This window comes from Cynara cardunculus, assembly GCF_001531365.2.
Source record: "Cynara cardunculus var. scolymus isolate 2C chromosome LG 13, CcrdV1, whole genome shotgun sequence".
Taxonomy (NCBI): domain Eukaryota; kingdom Viridiplantae; phylum Streptophyta; class Magnoliopsida; order Asterales; family Asteraceae; genus Cynara; species Cynara cardunculus.
The window spans coordinates 40,073,776-40,083,692 of NC_037540.1; the positions used below are offsets into that span (position 1 = coordinate 40,073,776).

The 9,917-nt window shown below is 34.3% G+C and overlaps 2 protein-coding genes across 2 annotated transcripts; one reads left to right on the forward strand and one right to left on the reverse strand.

The window, feature by feature from the left end:
- Window positions 1-2,268: 2,268 nt before the first annotated feature.
- Window positions 2,269-2,713, forward strand: LOC112524208 (auxin-responsive protein SAUR19-like). The gene has a single exon (XM_025133941.1). The coding sequence runs from the start codon at window positions 2,347-2,349 to the stop codon at window positions 2,641-2,643; it is 297 nt and encodes a 98-aa protein (XP_024989709.1). The 5' UTR covers window positions 2,269-2,346; the 3' UTR covers window positions 2,644-2,713.
- Window positions 2,714-4,367: 1,654 nt separating this feature from the next.
- Window positions 4,368-4,849, reverse strand: LOC112524207 (auxin-responsive protein SAUR21-like). Its single transcript, XM_025133940.1, has one exon. The coding sequence runs from the start codon at window positions 4,790-4,792 to the stop codon at window positions 4,445-4,447; it is 348 nt and encodes a 115-aa protein (XP_024989708.1). The 5' UTR covers window positions 4,793-4,849; the 3' UTR covers window positions 4,368-4,444.
- Between the last annotated feature and the right edge of the window lie 5,068 nt (window positions 4,850-9,917).

Genomic DNA, 9,917 nt, shown 5'->3' on the forward strand with positions numbered 1-9,917 from the left:
ACCTTCAAATATGGTGACGTTTATTATTTAATTTTGTCAGCGTGCAAGACATACTTTAACATTTATATTCAAAAACCATCACTGTATCATGAGATACAGTGACATTTATTTGTCAAAACTGTCACTATACCATTACATACAGTATGTTTATTATTTAAAATGGTCATCGTAGCATGATATATAGTGACCTTTTTTTTAATAAAAACTATCACTATTTCATGACATACGGTGACTTTTTTTTTTTCAAAATCGTCACTGTATCATGACATATGGTGACATTCAATTTTCAAAATCGTCACCATAACACGTCATTTGGTCATGTTTATTTTTCAAAACCGTCACCCTCGCACGACATACGGTGACGCTTAATTTTTAAAATTGTCACCACGACATAACATACGTGATGCTTATTTAACAAACTGTCACCATAGCATGAAGTACGTTGGCATTTATTAATTAAAATCGTCAACTTAACATGACGTATGGTGTCTTTTTCTAAAAAGTGTCACCATAACAAGACTTACGGTGACATGTATTATTCAAAACCATCAACGTACCATGACATATGGTGACATTTATTTCACAAAACCGTCATCGTAACATGACATATGTTAACGCTTATTTTTCAAAATCGTCATCTTAGGATGACATACAGTGACATTTATTATTCAAAATCATTACCGTAGCATACAAATGTTGTCGTTTATTTTTCAAAATTGTCACCATAGCATGAATTAGGATGACATTTATTATTCAAAACCGTCATCGAAGCATGACATATGATGATGTTTATTCTTTAAAATCGTCATCGTAGCATGACATATGGTGACATTTATTATTTATATCCATCATCGTAGCGTGACATACAGTGACGTTTATTATTCAAAACCGTCAACGGAGTATGACATACGATGACGTTTATTTTCGACACTGTCATGGTAACATGGTATACGATGACGTTTGTTTTTCAAAACCATCACCGCAGCATGACATACAGTGACGTTTATTTTCCAAAACCGTCACCAAAATATGGCATATTGTGAAATTAAATTATCAAAACCTTTGTCTTAAGCGAACTTTTTGTGATGATTGTTTTTATCATTTAACTGTAAAATGAATATATATCTAAAAGCTCATATATGAATCAAATGATAAACATTACACATAAGAACATTAAAGTAATAGTATAGATTATATGAATAATGCACGAGAAAACCAATCCTCCTTAGCTTCGATCTGTTCTGCATAACATTAATAGTTGTATAATTTTTGTTTTGCTTTGTATGTTTTTGCTTCTCGCCATTATAACTAAAAGGTATGCAAGATCGGAAAACAACAACCATGAATACAACAAATCATGAAAGAGAGACGAAGTTTTAACATATGATTAAAGAAACATAAGATAAAACAAGTTTGGACTTATAAATATTAAAACCAAAACTCTACGACTAAGTGTGCATGACACCCAATAAAAGAAGAGTCCTATTTTGGGCCCGAGTAACACGAAAACAACATCTAATTGTTGTTTTATTACAAGGCTTCTTATTTCACACACTTTTGGTAGTACATTTGAGGTTTCTGGCTGATTAATACCCTTTTGATACATCCATAGTTGGTGTACTGGTTCCATACGAATACCCATTTTCCTAATGTTGTTCAAGGAAGCAGAAGAATGTACCGAAAAGTTTTTTTTTTCTTAGTGGAAGATGCAGTAAAGGGTTTAGAGATGGAGTTATGTTGGTGCTTTGCCTAGGGTATGCTTTATATACATATATATATATATATATATATATATATATATATATGTTGATTTAGTAAAACTTCAAATGTAGGATTGGTGATAAATGGGAAATTAAATGGCAGATGGAACAGAGACAGAACTGCAACATCATGTGATTGTGTCTTCCAACTTGCATGAGATAACAACATTACATTTCAACAATAAGATCACCGAGGATATAATTAATTTGAGTGATAAGTAAAGCCACTACGAAAGCACGATCACATGGTTTTGTCTTGACGATTTTGGTCAAATTAAAGGTTTGATTGGTGGAGGGGTATATGGCTAACTAGTCATTCGTAGATACCATTCAAAGATTGATGAATATAAGCCTCATGCATGGGACCATGGTGTTGGAAGACAAAACCATGTGATATTGCTTTTTCTCTGCACCACACATCACCAGCTCTGATCTACCTCTCCGTATATGAGTTGGTTATATAAACCTTTCTATATGCATAACCACAACCACAACAACATACTTCACCAAGGATTAGTTTGAGCTTTTTTCTTCCTTCATCAGCCTTTAGAGCAAAGCAAACAAAGACTGTCCGCTCCTTAGAAAAATGGCCATTCTTATGCCTCGGATCATTCAAGCAAAACAAATTCTCCGACGATCATTGTCAAATGGAAGCAGCAATACATACATGGCCATCCCTAAAGGTTATTTTGCTGTTTATGTTGGGGAACAAGAGAAGAAGAGATTTGTGGTTCCAGTATCATTGTTAAGCCAACCTGCATTTCAAGAATTATTATATCAAACAGAGGAAGAATTTGGGTACATCCATCCAATGGGTGGCCTCACCATTCCATGCAACGAAGACATATTCACTGATCTTGCTTCTCGTTTGGGGGCATTATGACTTGTACATGGTAGTTTTAAATTTATAGATTGGTTTTGTAAAGAACGAACAATAGGACCTTTAAAAGTTTGTAAGACGCGTGGAGACAATTGTCCCAGTTTTATGAAATTTGATTTAGGATTTACATATGACAATTGTGTTATGAGCTAAGACATAAATGACACAATACAATCCAATTCTTATATCTGAATAAACTAAATGGCAAAAACTAGAATTATGAAACAAGGGGTCAAGAAATTGCCGCCTCCTTCTTTCTGGCCACCTCTTCTATCTCAACGAAGATGGTAATCTCTTCTCTCCCATGAAAAGTGAAGCCCATAGGTTGTCAACAACGATGAATCTCTAGCTTACATTGCCGCCCTCTACACCTATTTCCTTCTCCTAAACCGCTCTCCCTTTCTCCATCCCTCCTGCTACATCTCCACCATCTCAAGCGAATCTCTAGCCCGTTATGTAAAGATCAAGACGCTCTGACCAACTGGAAAAGTCAATCTCGAGATGTTCCTTTTATCATCTTTCATCGATCTGTACAACATACTCGATTTGTTTTTCAAATTTTTTGATTTAGAATAAGGGTTTGATTTAAGATGAGTTTTGTATATAACAAATTTATATATTTTGGTTCTTCGGTCCAAGAAGTGCTTTGGTTGGAACTTTTAAGATCTAATTTCAACTTAAAATAACATAGGAACTGTAAAGATAACTTTGTAGACTCGAGGACTTTGATATATCATGGAAATCCTTATATAAATCAAGATAGGATTACAAACAGAGAGAACTTGTATATATGACCAAAATTATGAAAAAAAGTAAAGGGTCAAGAATAATACCAATACCATGGTCCCAGGTACTTTAAATGAAATGTGGCTATGTATCCTAATGAATAAAAAATTCAGGCTAAAGTCTCTGGCGTTTTCTTATAACATATATATGTGGCCCAAAGATGTGTGAAGCATATAGATATAATTAATGGGAATGATGTGCAAGCCACTATGAATGCATAATCACATTGTTTTGTCTAATTGAAGTTTATGGCCAAAGGTTTTATTAGTAAATTAAAGAGAGTATGGCCAACTACTTAATAACCTAGACCTATAGAAGTTGTCTTACTACTGCATTTAATTTTCTTCTTAAATTAGTCCCGGGATACAAAAGTATCTTGAGTAAAATCAAGGAATGGTACATGGAAAAGTTCAATAAATCTGACCATTTTAAATGATTTTAGACAAGTGGAACTCCTGCAATGATCTCATCATATGCAGACTGCTACTATAATTATTCAGTGATAAGTTCAGTTCAATATAGTATAAAATTTTTAGTTCACATGCAAATAGCTGTAGATACGGGAACTCCTTTGGCATCCAGAATCAGTATCTAAATATTTCTTTGCTGCTCATTCCTGTTAAAGCTCAGAAAACCATTGGTAACTTTTCTCGTGGCAAATCTACTTCAATGGTAGACATGAATATAAGGGGAAAAAACCTATCATGAGTTGCGAGTCTTTATTCGACACCTTGTGTTTATGGTCTGATCTCGTATAGCCAATTGTTTAATTCATTGTATCTGCTATCGCGGCTGCTTAGGATGTTTGAGTGGTAATGTATGAGATGCTTTTATCTGTGTATGGGCATTCATCATCGGGGGGAAAAGATCTCAGCACAAATTTAGTAGATTGTGAAATCGGTTCGTCATTTATGTTGTACCTTATAATACAAACGAAATAAATAATTCCTAAATGAAATTTCATAAATCTGGGAGAAATGTCTCCACAAGTCTTACAAACTCCAAAAGGTCCTAGTGGTTAGTTCTTTACAAAATGGTAGTAGAAAATATAAAACTGCCATATGGAAGTCATTAATGCCCCCAAACGAGAAGCAAGATCAGTGAACATGTCTTCGCTGCGTGGAATTGTGAGGCCGCCCATGGGATGGTTGTACCCAAACTCTTCCTCGGCCTGACATAATAATTCTTGAAATGCAGGTTGGCTTAACAATGAAATTGGAACCACAAATCTCTTCTTCTCTTGCTCCCCAACATAAACGGGAAAGTAACCTTTTGGGATGGCCATGTATGTATTGCTTCTTCCATTTGACAATGATCGTCGGAGAATCTGTTTTGCTTGAATGATCCGAGGCATAAGAATAGCCATTTTTTCAAGGAGGGCAGAGTTTGTTGCGTTCTAAAGGCCAATGAAGGAAGAAAATGCTCAACTTAAATATTGGTGAGATATGTTGTGCTGGATTTTAGAGGGAGTTGGGGTTGTATTCTGCATATGGAATGGTTTATGTAATCAACTGATTTAAGGAGAGGTAGATGAGAGATGGTGACCTGTGGTTATAGAGAAAAAGCAACATCACATGGTTTTGTCTTTCAACCTGTTACAGCTTCTATCCAACACCATGTCCCTCATGGATGGAGCTTATCCATCAAATTAATCGGTGAATGATATCACAATAATGTTATGATGTTTATAGTCAACAACTCTATTGGTGGTATAATTTCAAGTAGATTTTGGAGTTCAATTTAACAGTAAAACATTTGAATTGTAAAAGTTCCACTTAGACTCTCGCTTGCGTGTATGTAGGTATCATGTATATATATATATTGAAAATACGTTTGTTAGTTTAAATGCATACAAGAAAAATACTAAAGAAAATAAGACGCCATTTTTCGATGTTCTACCAAGTACCATTAAAAGATAAAAATGCAACACATTGGATTACTGTACACAAACACTCTAATTGATATAACAAGAAACATAAATTGTTTCATTTCTTGTTCTCAAGCATAAAATAGAAAAAAATGCCCTTTTGGTATATCCATAATTATTGGGACGTGGGTTCCATTTGACATAGATCTTCATATAATTTGTTCTACACACAACATAATTAAATTTCATGGTCGTTATGATAGTCGTTTGTGAAACCGAGCTACACTGAAAAGGGAGGTCCTGAACTTCCTCTTTGTACTGCATGGCCCGTCTATTGACGACTCTAATCTAGTCTCTTTCTTTGTTGACTTATCAAGTCTCCTAGTATCTTGATTCACTTGCAAATATTTCAACAAATACATACTTATGCTAATTTTGATTATCGAATAAGACAAGTAGAACCTCTATATTGTTTTCATTACATCATAACTGATGTAATTCTGTTATACGCATGGGTAAATCATTACCGGTTCATGGTTGTTATGTTGAGAAGTTTCTGCTTTCGCACTTATCCTTTCTAGTGATTTCTCAATGAGAAATAGTCTAATGACAGACAAAATTTAGAAAAGTAACCTCCTTCGTCGCTGAGGCATATTATCTGTTGAAAGTTTGATAATTGTCGCGCTCTGAAACATGTTGATATTAGTAGCTTCATGATTCTTGGGATGTGATTATGATAGGTCTTCGGATCATAAAGCATAATTCTCTAAATTTTTGAACTGTCGACCAAATTCACAATTTGTGCTCTGTGGCGTGTTTCTTTTTTCTAATTCGTATATCTATTATTTGTAGCTTAGCCAAGGAAGGTGATCTATGAGATAGTTAACTTCAAGGCGGATAAGTTTTCCTAGCCAAATTAATTCGTAAGTAGTGAATTTAATTAATTTGTCATTCATGTCTAGCGCGTAAATATTTCAAAATAGAATACAATGTGTTCGAAATAATTCCTAGTTCCAATTGTATGTATATGGTCAGTGATCAGTGTTTTACAAAAATGTGACCGTACTGCATGGGATTGTGTGCTGATGCCATAAGCGAGACCAAAAGTCCAACATATGCCAATCCGACAATCCAGATCAACAAACATGTCTTCATTACATGGGATTGTGATCCCACCCATTGGATGGTCATAACCAAACTCTTCCTCTACTTGACGTGGTAAGTCTTGAAATGATGGTTGGCGTAACAAAGATATAGGGATCACAAATCTCTTCTTTTCTTGCTTCTCTCTGACATAAACCGTGAAATACTCTTTTGGTACATCCCTAGTTGTTGTTGTATGGGTTCCATTCGACAAAGATCGTCAGAGAACTTGCTTTGCTTGAATGATCCGAGGCATACGAATAGTCATTTTCCTAATGTTGATAAAGTAGGTAAAAAATTCGGGTGTGTTTTTTCTTAGTGAAAGATACTGTTGTGGGTTTAGAGATGGAGTTATTTTGGTGCTTTGCCTGTTGTATGCTTTACATATTTGATTTTTTGAAGCTTCAAATGTACGATTGGTGATAAAAGGGGCATTAAATGGCAGATGGAGACGCTAAGACAGAATTGCAAAATATCATATGGTTGTGTCTTCCAACTTGCATGAAAGAACAACATTTCTTGTCAACCATAAGATCACCGAGGATATTTTAATTATTTCTGAAATCTACATTTGGAGTATAGGATATAGGAAGGGTTAAACATAGAAGATGACTTGTATGGCCACAATTCTAAACTAAGAATGAGGTCAAGAATGATACCAAATCCACAAGGCTGTTCCTGGGGGAGGGCGGGTCGGGCGTACGCCCAGGCCCACAAGAAATAAGGGCCCATACTTTTTCGTATATAGTACATAGTAGTAGTTCAAAAAAATTAATAAATAAAAGAGAGATAATTTTTTAGTTATCTAATATGATCCAAAAACAATATTCCATTATAATAAAGGCCCAAACATGTATTAATTTAATCACATTAGAGAAGAAACTATGTGAAAGAAAATATTAATTGGATGTTCACTTTATAGTATTGTTTATTGTTTCTCTAAGTTCTTTTATCTACTACTAAAATCTAAAACTACTTTGTTTAGAAAACATTGATGTATCATCCATCATTCATCTCTAGTGACTTTTGATTATTCCATACACATGAACATTATTTTGCGTTACAATATAGTAGATTTCTTGTTATTAAATAAGAAAACTCTAACCTTTTGAAAAAAGTTATCAATTATATGAGACGATCCAACTTATATTTATACTTACGATTTCAAAACTACCATGTGTTTTCATACATTATTGACTCCTTTTTACCTAATATTAGGTTCATGGATTTTATATGCCCTCTTATTGCTAAAACAAGAATAAGATCTCAAATTATAACCATTTGATTCTAAGATTGATTTTTTTAATAAGTTGGTTTTAACCCTAAAACTTTAAAATGGTGATGAAAACATTAACATAATTTGACATGGAAACCCAAATGATTAATACTGATTTATATAAAGTGTTAATCTAAGTTGTCAACATTGTGGCCGGTGGTCCCAAATGATGTCAATTTATATAATAAAGATATATTATCGAATGTAGTTGAGTGTGGAATGGATTTATGATGCTATGTAAAAATGATATGATATTGAATTGTTGATTGAATTTTTCTACGAATATTTGGAAAAACGGTTTTATATGAATTAATATTATTTTTTGAATTCAATGTTATTCTGATGATGAACACAATATATTAAACTTTCTTTCATACTTATCAAGGGCCCCTTTTTACTTCTCGCCTAAGGCCTATATAATATAGATATAATTACGTGGAATGATGAGCAAGCCACTATGTATCCAAAATCACATGGTTTTGTCTTTTGAAGTTTTGGCCAAATAAAAGGTTTGATTGGTAGAGAGACATACGGTTAATGCAGTTTCCTCTTCAATGTGTCCTAAGATACATAGGTGCCATGAATAAAAGGAGTGGTACCTGGTAGAGATTTGCAAACACCACACATAGATAGAATACTGAAAACACATAAGCTAGCAAAGCAACATAGAAGACCTTTTTGGTTAATGACTGAGGTGAAAATATTATGGAGCCAACTTGTGGAGCTTGACTAGATCCCTTTAGAAAGAAAGAGGCTTGAGAAAAGAATTGAAACGAGTAATGTCTTGCATAATTAACAAGTTTATGCAACAATGAAAAATCAGTGACTACGTTTTTGCTGCATTGAGAAATCAATGAATATGACAAATTTCAAGTGGAGCACCTGCAATGATCTCATCATATGCAGACCGCTACCAACATATTTTCCAGTGATAAGAAGTTCAATTGAACAGTGTTAAAATATCTAATTCACATGCTAAAAGCTGTATAAACAGGTGCTCTTGGCTTCTCAAATCAGAATAGAAATATCTCTCTGCTGCACAAACTAAACTAACTAACGTTCTTGTGTCGTACATAACATCTCAGCTGCTCCTAAAGCTCAGAAAACCGTCTGTAACTATTTTCGTGGTACATATACATCGATGGTAGACATGAATATAAGAAACAAAATCTATCAGGAGTTGCGATTCTTTATTCGACACATAGTGTTAATGGCCTAACAATGATATTCGAACCACAAATCTCTTCTTCTCTTGCCCCCAACATAAATGGCAAAATAACCTTTTGGGATGACCATGTTTGTATTGCTACTTCCATTTGACAATGATCGTCGGAGAATCTGGTTCGCTTGAATGATTTGAGGCAAAAGAATAGCCATTATTACAAGGAGGGCAGAGTTTATGGCATTCTAAAGGCCGATGAAGGAAGAAAATGCTCAACCTAAATATTGGTGAGATATGTTGTGATGGATTTCAGAGAGAGTTGTGCTTGTATTCTACATATGGAATGGTTTATATAACCAATTGATTTAAGGAGAGGTAGATGAAAGATGGTGACGTATGGCTGTAGAGAAAAAGCAACATCATATGGTTTTGTCTTCCAACATATTACAGCTTCTACCTAGCACCATGGTCCCTCATAGATGGAGCTTATCCATCAAATTAATCATTGAATGATATCACAATAAGGAAGGAAGACAAAACTAGGTGATATTGCTTTTTCTCTACACCACATATCACCAGCTTTGATCTACCTCTCCATATATGAGTTGGTTATATAAACCATTCCATATGAATAACCACAACCATAACAACATGCTTCACCAAACATTAGTTTGAGCTTTTTTCTTCCTTCATCAGTCTTTAGAAAAAAATAGATTGTTCCTCCTCAGAACTATGGCCATTCTTATGCCTAGAATCATTATAGCAAAACAGATTCTCCGACAATCATTGTCAAATGGAAGAAGCAATACATATATTGCCATACCTAAAGGTCAATTTTGGTGTTTATGTTGGTGAACAAGAGAAGAAGAGATTTGTGGTTCCAGTATCATTGTTAAGCCAACCTGCATTTCAAGAATTATTATATTAGGCATAGTAAGAATTTGGATACAACCATCCAATTGGTGGACTCACCATTCCATACAGTGAAGACATATTCACTGATCTTGCTTCTCGTTTGGGGGCATTATGACTTGTAGCTAGCA